Here is a 15,308-nt window from a genome sequence, read left to right as displayed (position 1 = left end):
ATCCTCCTGCCTCAAATTGTTTTTGGAAGACAGGGTTTCCTTGTGTAGTCCTGGACCAGGCTGGCCTCGAACTCAGTGATCCTCCTGCATCTGCCTTCAGAGTGAGTGTAGGCACCTTTAGGTGTGTGCCACCACTGCCCAGCTTTAATTTTGTTCTTTTTTGACAGCGTTTCTCTGTGTAGCCTGGCTATAGTTGGTTTTTTCTTTTCTTTTCTTAAAATTAATTAATTTTTATTTCCTATGCATTGGTGTTTTGCCAGAATTTATGTCTGTGTGAGAGTGTGGGATCCCCTAGAACTGGAGTTACAGACAGTTGTGAGCTGCCATGCGGGTGCCGGGAATTCAATCTGGGTCCTCTGCCAGAGCAGTCAGTGCTCTTAACTATTGAGACATCTTTCCAGCCCTCTAGTTTTTTGTTTTCCAAGTTCACACAGCCTAGCATCATCTGAGAGGAAAATGTCAACCGAGGAATCACCTGGACCAGATTGTCCTTTGGACATGACTGTGGGGATGGCCTTGATAGTTTATGTAGAAGGGTGCAGCTCACCGTGGGCAGCACCATTCCCTGTGCAAGTGGTCCTGGGTTACTTACGAGTTAGCTAAACCTAAAGCAGAGAATGAGCCACTGGTGTTTCTGTGATTCCTGCCTTGGCCTCCTCAGTGATAGACTGCTATTGATAGTGTGAACTGAATAAACTCTTTCCTCCTGAAAGCTACTTTTGGTGATGGTGTTTTAAAATTTTATTTATGTCTATTTTGACTGCATGCATGTCTGAGCAGCACCTGAGTGCCTGGTGCCTACGGAAGCCAGAAGAGGTTATTTATCTCCTAGGACAAGAGTTACAAGTGGCTGTGTGGGTGCTGAGACTTGAACCCACATACTCTGGAAGAACAACCTGTACTCCAAATCACTGAGCTCTGGTCAGAAGTTGATCACAAAAAAATAAAGGGCACTAGGCCAAGGAGCAAAAGGGCAGGCAAGACAGAAGTGGGCTTTTTTGTTTTTGTCATGAGACAGGCTATCCTGTGGCTGCCATCAGAGTGCTCTTGAACTACTGATTCTTTGCTTCCACTTAAAATTTGTTTTTATTTATATATATACAGTGCTCTGCCTGCATATATACCTGCATGCCCCAGCCAGTTTGTAAATGAGAACTAACCCAGGGCTGCATTCTTAGCTCTAGACAATTTTCAAAATTTTTTTTACATCTATTTATTTACTTATTTATCTATTTATTTGGTGTATGGACATGCACATACCATGAACAGTTATTTGGGGGGTGGGTGTGCTGGTATGTGTCTGCCCTCCTAGGTACCCAGGAAAATGAGACTAGATGATTGACCGGGTACAAACATTCAAGACCAGCCCAGATGACGTAGTGAGAGTGATCCCTTCCCCAAACAAGAACACAAATGCCGCACACAACTGTCTATGACCGTCCCTTCAAGTGCCACCATAAGACAACTGCCTTAAAGAGCATGGTCTATGAGGAAGCTCACACACTGCAGTGTGTGAGGAACACCTTCTCCTTTGACCTTTGGCTTGCTCTAGGTCTTGGGGCTCTTATTTTGTTTTTTTCTCTATGTACCCCAGGCTATCCTAGAACTTGCTCTGAATACCAGGCTGGCCTTAAACTCAAAGATCTGCCTGCCTCTGCCTCTAGAGTGCTGGGATTAAAGACATGCACATGCACACACACCACACCCAGCTTGGGGTTCTTTGTGTGTGTGTCTGAGGGTGATCAGAAGACAACTTCTAAAAGTAAATACTTCCTTCTACCACGTTGGCTCAGCTCAGTCTTGTGGCAGGTGCCTTCACTGGGTGACAGATCTTGCCAGCCTAAGGGGCTTAGAGCTGAGTGGACTGGCCAGTGCTGCTCAGAATCTCTGGCTGTGCATGCATGGGCTCACCCTGCTTCATACTCAACAGCTCCAGAGCCCAGAGCCGGGGCTGTTAACAGAAAGTGTGCTTGTCACCTGCCACTCCTGGGGTTGGCGTGGAGAGCCTGTTACAAGCCTCACTGAGTGACTGCAGATTTTCTTCTAGCCCGAGTCGCGAGGAAGTGCACTCTCTTGTAGAGCTGCATGCTTTCTGTTGGAACTTCTGTTTAGTGTTTCTGAAACACTTCTCACACTGCTGAGGATGACCTTCAACTTCTGACCCTTTTGTCCTCAGTTCCAAGCAAGATTCTAGTACGTGTTGCCACACCTAGTTTAAACCTGTTTCCTTGAAGTGAAAAGACAATGGAAGTGACACAGAGCCAGTTTCCCACAGACAGTTTATTGGGAGAGCTGAAGCCAGTGACAAGATGAAAGAAGTCCTGTTTAACCCCTTGTTGAAGCTGCTGGTCACCAGCTATGACAGGATCCAGTGGCGAGTAGGGCCATATGCAGTTCCGGAGACTCCTACCCCTCAGACTGTAGTCTCCTCACTTCCAAGTCCAAGTGTGAGAGCAGACATAGTTCCCACCCCAGGAGGGGGCTGAGGAAACTCCTCTACTCAGCCTGTCCTCCCTCAAAGACATCAGGAAGAAAGGCCAGTATACTTGGCCCTCATTGGCCAATCTAATTCTCAGTGTGAAGACCTGGGCAAAGGGCACTGCTGATGGGTCTATTCAGACCTTCAGGTGTCTAGACTATGAGCCGATACGTAAGATCAGAACATGATTAAAAACACTCAGGACAACTGTCTTATTGGCAGAAGCGGCATCCCAGATAATGGATGCCCTGCCATACTCTGGCTAGAGATAGAAACCCAAACAGACTGGGTGTGTATGCATGAGGAAACCACTAGGCCCAACTGAGGGGTGGGTAACAGAGGCTCAGCATGGCTCAGCCTCTGGCCTTCTGTTTCTCCTGCCTCAACGTCAGCAGTTCCTCCACGTATTCCCCAGAAGGGGAAAGGGAGGAGGAAGCAGAGAATGTGCCGAGAAGACACCCTCTGCAGAACCGGAGGTCAGATCTACTGAGGTGAGGAAAAGGCCACGGATGGGCAGGGCACCGGAGTGGGGGCACTGGAACATTTCTCAGACTCTGGCATGTCATCCTGGAAGTACTCGGCCTGGCGGTACTGCCACAGACGCAGGTTCCCATCCCACTGCAGAGCAGAGAGCGGCAGGTGGTCAGGGAGAGGCTCCTTCCCAGGCCCAAGCTCCAGACACGCCGTCCTCCCACGCCAACCCCTGCAACCTCACCGAACTGCTGACGATCTTCTCTTCAAAGGGGTGCCAGCTGACATCACGTACGCAGGCCTTGTGGTTGGTCAGCTTCTTCACAATGTGACCGCTTAGGAGGTCATATACTGTGCAGGAAAAGCCAGAGTAGACAGGGCCACTATAGGAACTTTCCACCACCCCTCAGTCCCTGCAGGTGCACCACACTGCCTTGCTCTTCAGACAGCATCCCCCTTTTCCATGGGAGCAAAGCCCACCTCAGAGGATGGTGCTCTATCTATTTCCTTTTCTAGCTCTGTCCATGCCCTGGGTTGAGGGTGTGGAATGGAATACGGCTTCCCCTGGCCCTTAGCTAGAACTCCAAGGACTGCTTGGTAATCTCAACCTCAGGGAGGAGAAAGCAGGAGAACGGGCAGCTCAGGGCCAGCCTTAGGGACATAGTTCCAAGACAAGCCCAGTGTACACTGTTCCAGTCTCAAAACAAAACGACAACCAAAAACTCACTACTTTAAAAAACTTCAGGCCAGTCCCTTTGGGGCTGGAGAGATGGTTCAGTGGTTAAGAGCACTGTCTGCTCTTCCAGAGAACCTGAGTTCAATTCCCAGGAACCACATGGTAGCCTGCAACCATCTATAATGTGATCTGGTGCCCTCTTCTGGTATGCCGGTGTACATGCAAGCAGAACACTGTATATGTAATAAATAAATCTTAAAAAAACAAAATCAAAACTTCTAGCAGGCGGGTGTGGCGGCACACGCCTTTAATCCCAGCACTTGGGAGGCAGAGGTAGGTGGATCTTTGGGAGTTTGAGGCCAGCCTGGTCTACAAAGTGAGTCCAGGACAGCTAAGACTGTTATACAGAGAAACTCTGTCTTGGAAAAAAACAAACAAAGAAAACTTCTAGCAAGCCAGGCGTGGTGGCACACATCATGGAGGCAGAGGCAGGCAGATCTTTGTGAGTTCCAGGCCAGCCTGGACTACAAAGAGAACCCAGGTCAGCCAAGACTATTACACAGAGAAACCCTGTCTTGAAAAAAACCAAAAAAAAAAAAAAAAAAAAACCCTAAAACCGTCTAGCAATGCCAGGTGCATGCCTTTAATCCCAGCACTCAAGAGGCAGAGGCAGGTGCATCTCTGTGAGTTTGAGGCCAGCCTGGTCTACACAGTGAGTTCAAGGACAGCCAGGGCTACACAGAGAAGCCTGTGTCATAGAAGTAAGGTAAAATATAAGACTTTTAGCAAGTAGGGGAGGCACCAACAGGGAATTCCAGACTGAGTAGATGTGTGCATGTGTTCCTTGTCTGACAGGTGCACCTCTGCTTTTTAAACTTTAGTCTGTGCAGTGTAGAGGTATTTGTGTTTCTGAGTGGCTGCACACACCTGCCACTGCATGTGGAGGCCACGGGTCAATGTTAGCTATTACCCAATCACTCTCCACTTTACTTTTCGAGAAAGTCTCTCTTTCATTTTTCAAGGCAGGGTTTCTCTGTATGGCTTAGAAAGTCTTTCACTGAACCTGCTGATTTGTGCAAGTTCCAGGACCCTCCCATACCTGCCCCCAAGCCCAGCCTCCAGGCATACAGCTGCAGCAGCCTGTGTGGGTTCTGGGGACCGGAGCTCAGAGCCCCATGCTTGTACAGGAAGTGCTTGACTGCGTGAACCATCTCCTCAGCCCTGCTTCTTTTTGGTGCATTCCTCCTGCTCCAGCGCCTCCGCGGCTTTTGCTACTCATGCTGTCTTCTACTCTGAGAGGCACGGTCTTGCTTTACAATCTGATCTGGCCCAGAATTCACTATGTGGTCCAGGTTGGCCTTGAACTCACGGCAACCCTTCACCTCCTAAGTGCTGGCATCACAGGAATGAGTTACTACACCCAGCAACTCGGCGTGTCTTTCTGTCATTTGTTTGCTTCTGTGCCCTTCCCACCTTTCATCTGTGATCCTTTCCCCGGACTGGCTAAAAAACATGATTATGTTTTTGTAATCTATTTATGGACTAGAATTCTATGTTCCCTTTCCTAATTAAATTTGCTCACAAATGCTTCCCAGTTTTTCCGTGAGGCCTTTCCTGCTCCAAGCTACATATAAACTTCCCTTGTGGTTGCTATTATAGGTGGAACAGGACGGAAACGTGCCTGCCGCTCTTAAGGCCTGTCCCCACAGAGTCCTTACCAACCACTTTGCCAGTTGAGCAGCCGCTGTAGATGAACTGCTGGCCGGTGCTGTGGGCTGGGGAGAAGCGGCAGCGAATAAGGGTGTGCAGCACGCCATGGCCTCGGTAGGTCATCAAGGAGCTGTCGCCGGGGAGCCTCAGCTTCTTCCAGGCTGAGTAAGGACAGAAGGCGTTGGAGGTCTGCAACCTTAATGAGTGAGTTCCCACTAAGCTGTCCTGGGCCACCAGCTCTAATGATCACCTGGCTGTCCACCCATGAACTGCAGACTGCCCCACGTGATGTACGGCCCTGCTGATTTGACAATGTCAATGATACTAAAATACTTTTGGGTTAGTGAGTTCTATGCCCCTCCCAAGTCTGGGAACCCCTCCCTTCCATAGTTTAACCAATACAAGGTCTAAAAGAAAATGTTGAGAGGAGTGTTCCAGGGCTCTCAAGCAACAGACGAATCCACCAGCCAACCCATCCCCAGACCTGAGCTTCACTCTGACCCTTACCTTTCTTAGGTACCTGCTGCCAGCGATAGTCCCAGTTTTGCTGTGTGGCAGCCTGGCGTGATGCTTCCATGCCTTCTCTGCTAGAAAAGCGTCTGATATCCCAAAGCTTAATGGTCTGGTCTTTGGAGTTGGAGATGAGATACCGGGCATCACCCTAGGAACCCAAAGATGCACAGATGCACCAGAGCTCGCCAAGCTTAGTGCCTGACAGCACAGTCCCTCTGCTCCAGTTGAGCGGGAAGGCCTCTAATCGGCTGATTTTGCTGCAGTCTTGATTCGCCCAGATGAGCTCACCTTTGACGTTCTGCCTCAGCACTTGGTGTCTCCAGGCTTCTGCCCAGAGTACCAGCCATGTTCTCATTCTAACCTGGAGTAATTGTTTTCTACTTTTGCTTTTTTGAGACCGGGTCTCTCTGTGTAGCCTTGGCTGTCCTAGACTTGCTTTGTAGACCAGGCTGGCCACAAACTCACAGTGATCTGCCTGCTTCTGCCTCTCAAGTGCTGGAATTAAAGCTGGCCTCTACTTTTGCTTTTATTTTTAGTTTATGTGTATGGGTGTTTTGTCTGCATTGGATCTCCTGGAACTGGGGTTACAGATGGTGTGAGCTGCTGGGTGGGTGCTGGGAACTGAACCTGAGTCCTTTGGAAGAACATCCAGTCCTCTTAACCACTGAGTTGTCTCTCCAGCCCCGTCTTGTACTTTCCTTATGAAGTCCTGCCTTGGTCTTTGCAGACTGATGAGCAGAGAGTTTAAGCACTTCTCCTAACCTCCAGTTCCTATAAACTTTAAGAAGGAGCTTTTGTGTCTCTGTACCAGTCTACTGTCACAACCTCCTGGGCATCCAGAACCATGCGGTCTTGTCTCTTCGCTCACCTTGCTGTCGATAAAGGTGATGCCATCCTGGTGTCCAGCCAGTGCACCCACAGGCTTGGGATCATCCTCCCTCATGGTGCGTCGATCCCACACTTTGCAGATGGCATCATCTCCCCCAGAGAAGAGGATTTGGGAGCTTATGTCAGCAAAGGCCACTGCATTCACATCATCCTCATGAGACTCAATCTAGAGGAGCAGGAAGCAAAGGGTCTGAGGATCTCTCTAGTCTTAAAATAGGCCAAAGGCCAAGAGGAGGAGGAGGGGAGGAAGAGGAGGAGGAGACGCAGGAGGAGGGGAGGAGGAGGAGGAAGAAGAGAAAGAGGAGGAGGGGAGGGGAGGAAGAAGAAGAGGAGGAGGGGAGGAGGAGGAGGGGAGAGAGGAGGAGGAAGAAGAAGAAGGAGGCAGAGGGAAGGAGGAGGAGGAAGAGGAGGAAGAGGTTCTTGTCTCACAAACAATACCTGAAGAGTACGTCGGTTTTGTTCTCGGTCAAAGACATACAGGCAGCCATCATTGGCTCTGTAAGAAATGAGAAAAGGGGGTCCTAGAGCCAGGACTATTGTTCTGTGTGCTCGGGAGTCCCACTGAGGAACTCAACTAAGGACAGAGCTCTTGTGTTCTTCCACAGAGAGAGAAGCAGCAGCTTAGTTTTCCAGGAGGCTTGAGACCAGCCGCCTCATGCAGGGAAATGGTGAGCAAGAATGAAGCAACTCGGAAAGCTCGACCTTGGAGAAAGCAAGTTGCTTTCCATAGCTGCCAGTGTGGTCTCTCACAGTGGACACTACCTCTGGCAGAACCCTTACCTTACCAGTCAGGGTAGACATTTCTCACAATGCTCACCCTCCTAGCACTTCTCGCCCATCTGAGGAGACAGCGATGGAGAAGACAGCAAAGCGACGTTCTTCTGGCCTGGAGAGAGCAAAGTGGAGCTACGTTGAGTGGAGGTCCTTTCACTTTCGGTCAGTCTGTGAAGAATCTGACAAGGGCTTTAAAGGGGACGCAGACTGCCCACCAACCCCTGCTAGCGTGCGGATCACCTCGGTGAGAGCCCAGAAGTGACCACGTAATCTAGCGCTCACAGGATGAGCAGTGCTCTCAGGAAGCCACACAGAGAAATCTGCAGCCAGCATAGGCTCCCATCGAGGTGAGGGCTCCTGCTGAAGGCGTTCCAGAGAAGTTCTGATAAGTATGGCATGAAAAAGCCAATACCTCAGGTCCAGGGCAGTATGTGTGTCTCCTTCCCCATAGATGTTGCAGATATGAACTAGGAGAAGACAAACAAGAACTCTTCAGGGCCGGGAGGGGCAGAGTGGAAGCACAGCTAAGAAGGAGAAAGCCAGTGGCAGGGATGTCGCAGCATCCTGGGAGTGGCTCTCTGAGGACACAACATGGTGTCTTATCTCAGTGGGGAGCACACAGAGGCCTCAGCTCCTAAGGGAGAGGTGGGAGGTGCTGCATGGTGCATACTCACTGTAATCGGACCAGCTGGAGTACAGGAAGTGGTTGCCATCGGGAGTGAAGGCCACGTCCAGGACACTCCAGCCGACATCCCGGGCCTTGATGCTTTTGAACTTGTGGAAGCGGCCATACCGACAGTCGTACAGTCGGATTGTCTGATCTGCAGAGACGACACCAGGCCAAATTATGGACTATTCTCCTTGTAGCTTCTCCATCAGATCGCTCCTCTGTGGTCTCCATGGGAACCGTGTTCCAGGCTAAGCACCTCTGAGGGGTTTTGAGGTCCCTGACTTTGAGGCAGTTAATAAGGCTAGGTGTAGTACCTTGGCAGGCAGACATGAAGATCTGACCATCTTTGCTGTAGATGCCGCAGAAAGCCTTCTGAGAGTAGGTATCAGTGAAGCTCAGGTCATTGGGCAAGAAGCTACAGAAGCAGGAGGAGAGAGAAGATAAGGAGAGCTCGGAGTGAGAACCCAGTTAGCAGCACGTAGCGGCAGCATGTCACTCCTGGTGTTGTACACAATCCCCCTTTGTCCATTCTGTCATCTTCTATACTTTTTCTTTTCTTTCTTTTTCTTTTTTCTTCTCAAGGCTTCAACCCCCTTTAAACCAGTCTTAATATTTCTGGGAAACCTTTAACTTCGACCCTTCGAAGTACAGGGGATAAGGTCCAGCTGGCCCCTGGAGGCTCTCCATCAAACCCCATACTCACTGAGACATCACTCGAGACTGTTCTCCAAGGGAGAAGCTTCCCCGGTGGCAGAGGCCCCGTTCTCTCTAGAGGGAAGGGAGTGGGGGATATTGCTAGCGGAATTGGAGGGCCATTGCAATCACACCCAGCCCTCTCCTCCAAGGATAGCTCTCTTACTACAGACACAGACATCCCACAGCACCAGGATGCAGGCTGACTCGAGGTGGAAAAGCCTACCTGGTGTAACATTTGAGGGAAGCTTTGCTCCTGGGCAGCCCTCCTGAGTCCTAGCCTCCCGGTGGCCAACTCCACCTGTGTTTTGATCTCATTGTATTCCAGTTCCCGAGTGTCAGGGGCTGAATCCACTGTGAGTACCAAAAAGAAAGTTCGTGGTAGGTCTTCCAGCCCAGACTAGAGCTAGCAAAACTGTGCCTGCTCCATTGTGGTCGGCTACAAGGATTCCCTCACCCCCTGAATGTTATTTCCATTTAGTAGCAGCCTACTAAACTTCAGAAGACTGAGTCATTTTAAAAGTAAAAGGGGCTGGTGAACATCTTCCAACAGTAAGATTACACTGTCAGCTCTGCATGGCTTTAATCCCAGTACCTGGGAAGCAGAGGAAGGCAGAGGTTGGCAGATCTCTGTGAGTTCAAGGGCAGCCTGGTTTACACTGCCAATTCGAGAACAGCCAGGGCCACAGAGGGACCCTGTCTGAGAAACAAAACACACAACCAGGAAAGATTAAATGGCCTTTCCTCTTACCAGGTGGGTTGTATCGGTCTCCAAGGCGACCGTCCCAGGCGCTGTCATGCTCTTCTTCTGAGTCTGAGAGGGCCTGGATGAGTTGTAAATTTGCTGCTCCTCCTCCTTGCACCAGCCTCACTTGGCCTCTGTGGAGAGATTCCTGATGTAGTGGAGGGATCTTTTCCCCCAGCTAAGCAATGGCTACCTAGCTAGAGCCAATGGGTAGCTAACTCTTAGTACATTGGCTTCTCATTTTGAAGTTTGAGGCTGACTCGTCTGTGGCTGTTATTTTAAGTCATAGTAGGGCTGGGCGGTGATGGTGCACACCTTTAATCCTAGCACTCGGGAGATAGAGGCGGGCGGATCTCTGTGAGTTCAAGGCCAGCCTGGTCCACAGAGAGAGTTCCAGGACAGCCAGGGCTACAGACAAACCTTGTCTTGAAAAACAAAAACAAAAACAAAACACAAACGAAAAGACATGGCAAAAAGCTAATTTGAACTCTTTACAGTAAGCACAGAATTCTTACAGGTTATAAAGACTGATCTCAGTTGATTTTTCTCAGAGATAAAACATTGTATTCTGGCATGGCTTAGGACTGAACTCAGGGCCTTAGTGCATGCTGGGTAAGCCTCCACCACTGAGCTATATCCATATTTCAAGAGCTAAGAGTTAGGAGAGCATTTCCACCTGTACCTCTTAGGACTCTTTCCTGCTGTGTAAGACACCCTGATAGAAGTGGGAGAAAAGGTTTACTCCGGCTCACAGTTGGAGGCTAGAGTCCACCACAGCAGGGACCTGAGGCAGCTGACCACACAGCATTGGAAATCAGCAGGCGGAGCGGCGTGGATGACAGTGTTTAGCTGGCTTTCTCCTTTTCATGCAGCCCAGGACCCACACCCCAGGGATGGTGCCACCTACGGTCAGTGTGGGCCCACACCCCAGGGATGGTGCCACCCACGGTCAGTGTGGGCCCTGCTTCAATGAACCAAATCCCCATAATCCCTTCCAGGCCTGCCCGGAGAGGCTAACAAATCCCCTCAGTGCTGTGCCCCAGGTGATCCCAGACCCTGTCCAGCTGACAGGAATACAGCACTGAACACAGCGAGGCTCATCTCCTCCCAAGGAACCACCGGCAAGCAAACAAAGCCAAGGGTACACTTTTTAAATCAGTTCCTGGTGGTCACCCCCTTCAGGGCATTCTCTTAAGAACAGGGCTGTTAAGGTCGATTTAAACTTGTTTTTCAAGTAAATCCACATGGCTCCATCTCACATGGCAAGTGATTTAACACCCCCTTTCCGATCTTTACGTCTCTCCTTTCCTCCACAGTCCCCCTCCCCCCACCCCGTTTTCTCCTTTCCTTTTCTTGGAAAAGACTACGTTTGGGTGGTTACTGTCAAAGAGGCTCCCCTGAGGAGTCCTTCGACTACAAGAGTGTGTTGGTGACCTGCCCTAGGCAAGAGTCATTCTCAGTACGGAGCATGGGCGGCGTCCAGCAGGGAAAGGTCGTTCTGCCCAAACACAGCCGTTGCCCTGGACTAATACCAGTCCCCTATCCTCTGTACTTTTCCTGCCTTAAGTTGAGCTCAAGAAAGAGACTGTGGTGACCCTTAGCAGTGTCACAGCAGAGGGTAAGTTACCTGCGGAGGAGATAGGCCAGTACCTGGGCCAGATCCACATCTTCATCCTCCTCCTCCTCTTCCTCACTCCGACGCAGGCCAGCCCCTCTTCGGGACAAGCCCTCGGAGGGTTCTAAGGATCCAGACCCCGCGCTGCTGCTGTTCCTCGACCCCATCTTCTGGTTACAGCATCTTCCGGTCCTGTGCAGGGGCTCCTCCCGTCACCAACTTGGGTTTGGTGGAAAGCAAATCCTGCTCTAGAAATACCAGAGTTTCCAGAAACGGGGCGGTAGCTATCTTTTTAGAGGGGTGACCCCCCTCCAGGAGACTGAGATTTCCTTCTCTTTAGCTATGACAGCTCCCAAGGTTTCGGAGAACACAAACCTTCCTCAATCCTGTGAAGCAAAGAAAGTTCTATGAAACCTAGGGTGCAACCCTAGTGTACTACTTAGAGTCCACGAAGCGGAATTTCCCATTTTCCTACCCAAACTCACCTATCAAAGTCCCCGGCCCCGGGGGGTGGTGGCCGAATCCCAGATAACCCCTCCGGCCGACCAATCAAAACCCCTTGCGGAGGAACGCGCCTCACTAGCTTACCTCAAATAACCAATCAGAAGCATTAGAACTCAGACCTCGACGCCCCCGCCCCGTGCTGACCAATCAGAGAAATTTCTCGCGAGTCCCGGCAGCAGCAACAGCCAATAGGGTTAGACAGTCAGCCTAACACCCCGCCCCCCTGCAGTTTAGCTTCACGCCCACGTGGTGCGCCGGGGGGTGTGTACAACAGGGGGGAGGGAAAGCGGAACAGCACCTCCCCCGGCGGCTGGCGGTTACCGCCCCACGCGAGACCACCCACCAGCCAGGAGCCGTCGCAGGACCCGCAGGGGCGAGGCCCCGTGGAGAGCGACTGCCGCGGCGGCGCCGGCTAACAGCTCCTCGGTCGCGAGCCTCGCCCGTCACGCTTCTTGGCTGCCAGGCCTGCTTACGTCACTCGACGCGCCTCGCAGTTCCGCCCCCACCCCCCTTTGGTTCACTGATTGGACAGCTGAGCCCAGTGATTGATAGGTGGGCGGGAGACATTGCTTTGACCCCCAACAAGAGGGGCGTTCTTCCGTAGCGGACGGGAATTGGCTGCCGCCTGCGTTGGAGATAACGGAGCTAGACGTAATGGTTGCGAGGCGGTCCCTTAAGGTCGCTTGGCCTCCAGTCTGCTTTTGTTTTTTAACTGCATGCCCAGCCGCTCCTATTCCCTCAGCTCCTAGCAACCGCACTCAACCGTTTTCCCCCGCGGCTGAAGTGCCAGCGGCCTGCCCGAAGGCAGCCTTATTCCCAGGCGGTACCCAGGACGCCTCACCCTGCTGTGTGTACCCCCTTACCGCGGCGGTCTTGTTAGACGGCCCCTGGCTTCCTGTCCTGGTCTTTGCAGACGCTCCCTAAATCCCGCCGCCCTCCCCGGAGCCTTTCCGGTTGCGTTAAGTGCGCACGCGCAGCCCTCGGCCCCGGGCTTCGCAGAAGACCTTCCCGGCTCTGCTCGCGCGCCGCCTCCTGCGGGTTTATGAGTTACAAGGACGGGTCCAAGGCCGAAGCCCCCGGGAGTCGATGGTGCCCCAGGCCGGGGGCGGAGACGGCCTTGGCCCGGGGCCCAGGCCACCGCGAGGCCACCTCCGCTCCCTGGACGAGCGTGTGACCGGCCCCGTGGGGGTGTCTCCTGGTCTGTAAGCCGAGACCCGAACATTTCCTCGCTGCGGTTGGTTGAACTGCCCGTGGTGCTAAAGCCTAGCGTCGCTGCCATTTCCTATTCCAGTGTCACAGCCTTAAAATTAATCACTTTATGCAAATGCCCAGCGTTTTTTCTTTGGCCGGTCTCATTTAGTTTTGTGGACAAGTATTTCTAATACACATCGCGGGATTCCGATCTATCTAGGCTATCCGGCCTGGAAAGTCTGTAATAGCTTTAGTATTTTTCCTTAAGTTCGTCCAAGTTTTGCAGATATTTTACTGATTAATTGAGGTTATTTTCACAGTCGAAACTTTTCCGCACTTCAGACTTGTTCCACTTGTTGATAGGCGCACATATTCTCTTTTTGTTTTTTCGGTTTTGTTTTGTTTCCCTTTTTTTCCGAGACAGGGTTTCCTCTTGCAGTCCTGGCTGACCTGGAACTCACTGTGTAGACCAGGCTGTCCTCGAACTGACAGCGGTCCATCTGCTGGGATTAAAGGCACCATGGGCTCACGTATTCTCTTAACAGTATTTTGTTCTTAAGAGGTGACCAGTGATTTTTTTTTTCAACCCCTCTTTTTGTTTTTGTTTTTACTTCAAATACAGACTTCTCGACCTGATTGGTTTTTCTTTTACTAGCCTCGTTTAAATTTTTTCTTCTACCAATCAAATGTGCTGATAAGTGCCTGATTTCTACTTTTGCACCTTTCTACAGTGTCTTACCTGAGAGATACTTTGTCTTTACCAGGCCTTGCCAGCCCTCATAACCGTGAACTTTGACCTAGTGGTGCTGCTATCAGCAATCAGGCTTGGACCTAGGTCCAACAAAAGATTATGTAGGCCTAACAGTTACTGATAACAGCGGAACAGTGGAAATCAAATCCAAATATCATACAGTAAGAACTTGGTTAAATAAATTATGGTCAGCATTGTACAGATACGAAATACCGGGTAGCCACTGAAATGAATTCTGTAGTGTCAGGAATATCTCAATGGGACAGTGCTGCCTGGCATCGATTTACACTGGGTTCAATCACCAGCACAAAAAACCAAAACCAGTGCTGCTGCGGTTCTTCATAAGGTATAAAAACAGCCAAGTCTGGGCCAGTGAGATGGCTCAGCTGGTAAGGGTGCTTGCTAGTAAAGGTGCTTACTACTAAGTCATGACTTGAGAGAGAATGGACACCCACGAGTTGACCTCTGAACTCCATCCACATTCCTATCTCCCTGCTCACCCAGTTAAAAAAACAAACCAACAACAAAAAACCCTAAGCTCCTTATGTGATTAAATAATAAAATGGGCTGGGTGTGATGGCACACACCTCTAATCCCAGCACTTTGGAGGCAGAGGCTGGTGGATCCCTGTGAGTTCAAGGCCAGCATGGCCTACAAATTCGAGTCCAAGACAGCCAAGGCTACATAGTGAAATCTTGTCTCAAAAAAAATAATAAAATAAAAAAAATTAAAAAATAATAAAACGGACAAGATCTTTTACATAATAACAAAGGTGTAACATGAACAAAGCATGAATTAGGTCCAGAAAAGAGGTCTGTAAAGATATTCTCTCTCTCTCTCTCTCTCTCTCTCTCTCTCTCTCTCTGTGTGTGTGTGTGTGTATGTGTGTGTATGTGTCAGAGAGAGAGAGAGAGAGAGAGAGAGGCCAGCCTGGCCTACAGAGAGAGTTCCAGGACAGCCAGTGTGACACAGAGAAACCCTATCTCAAAAAACAAAAACAAAACAAAACAAAAGGTGTGAACCACCACACTTCCTTAAAAATTTATTTTTATCCACTTACTTTTGAGACAGCTCACTGTGCCAGGTGGTGGTGGTGCACACCTTTAACCCCAGCACTCGGGAGGCAGAGGCAGGCGGATCTCTGTGAGTTTGAGGCCAGCCTGGTCTACAAAGTGAGTCCAGGACAGCCAAGGCTACACAGAGAAACCTTGTCTCAAAAAAAACAAAAACAAACAAAAGGCAGCTCACTGAATGTGGAGCTAGCTGATTGGCCGTCCTGGCTACCTAACAAGTTGCAGGACTTCTGTCTGCTTCTCAGCCCTGGCATTTTAGACACGTGTGGCCAGAGCTGGACTTTTCAGGTAGGTACTGGGGATCAGAATTCAGGTGCCCCCACTTGTACTTTATTGACTAAGCTGCCTTTCTAGCCTCTCCCACCTGTTTTGATGACTGAGTCTCACTATGACTAGGTTTAAGCAAAATTGCTAAGTGCAAAGAGATGCTGTCCATAGTTATATGTATGAAAGGCAACGGGTGGTAGCGCCCACACACAAAAAGGCCATTTTGACATGTTCTTGGCCTTTTATGCTTGGTGAGTTTGTAAAGTGCTTTGAATTTGAGCAGCTTCT

At 50.4% G+C, this 15,308-nt stretch overlaps 1 protein-coding gene across 3 annotated transcripts; it reads right to left on the bottom strand.

Moving 5' to 3' along the window:
• Nucleotides 1-2,262: 2,262 nt before the first annotated feature.
• Dcaf11 (DDB1 and CUL4 associated factor 11) lies at nucleotides 2,263-12,009 on the bottom strand. Of its 3 annotated transcripts, XM_051143117.1 has the most exons (15): nucleotides 11,720-12,009; nucleotides 11,247-11,620; nucleotides 9,626-9,753; nucleotides 9,101-9,228; nucleotides 8,885-8,949; nucleotides 8,496-8,596; nucleotides 8,186-8,332; nucleotides 7,924-7,978; nucleotides 7,555-7,623; nucleotides 7,176-7,233; nucleotides 6,718-6,903; nucleotides 5,844-5,997; nucleotides 5,345-5,497; nucleotides 3,195-3,301; nucleotides 2,263-3,097 (listed from the first exon to the last, which is right to left on the bottom strand). In XM_051143117.1, the coding sequence occupies exons 2-15, from the start codon at nucleotides 11,399-11,401 to the stop codon at nucleotides 2,963-2,965; spliced, it is 1,641 nt and encodes a 546-aa protein (XP_050999074.1). In that variant the 5' UTR covers nucleotides 11,402-11,620; nucleotides 11,720-12,009; the 3' UTR covers nucleotides 2,263-2,962. The 3 variants fall into 3 exon arrangements, with proteins under 3 accessions (XP_050999074.1, XP_050999073.1, XP_050999075.1); XM_051143116.1 differs by lacking the exon at nucleotides 11,720-12,009 and having other exon boundaries at nucleotides 11,247-11,713; XM_051143118.1 differs by lacking the exon at nucleotides 11,720-12,009 and having other exon boundaries at nucleotides 11,270-11,713.
• Nucleotides 12,010-15,308: the final 3,299 nt, after the last annotated feature.

Source organism: Acomys russatus, chromosome 3 (assembly GCF_903995435.1).
Source record: "Acomys russatus chromosome 3, mAcoRus1.1, whole genome shotgun sequence".
Taxonomy (NCBI): Eukaryota; Metazoa; Chordata; class Mammalia; order Rodentia; family Muridae; genus Acomys; species Acomys russatus.
The sequence above is the reverse complement of the archived record's forward strand: the minus strand, read 5'-3'. Positions and strand labels throughout refer to the sequence as shown.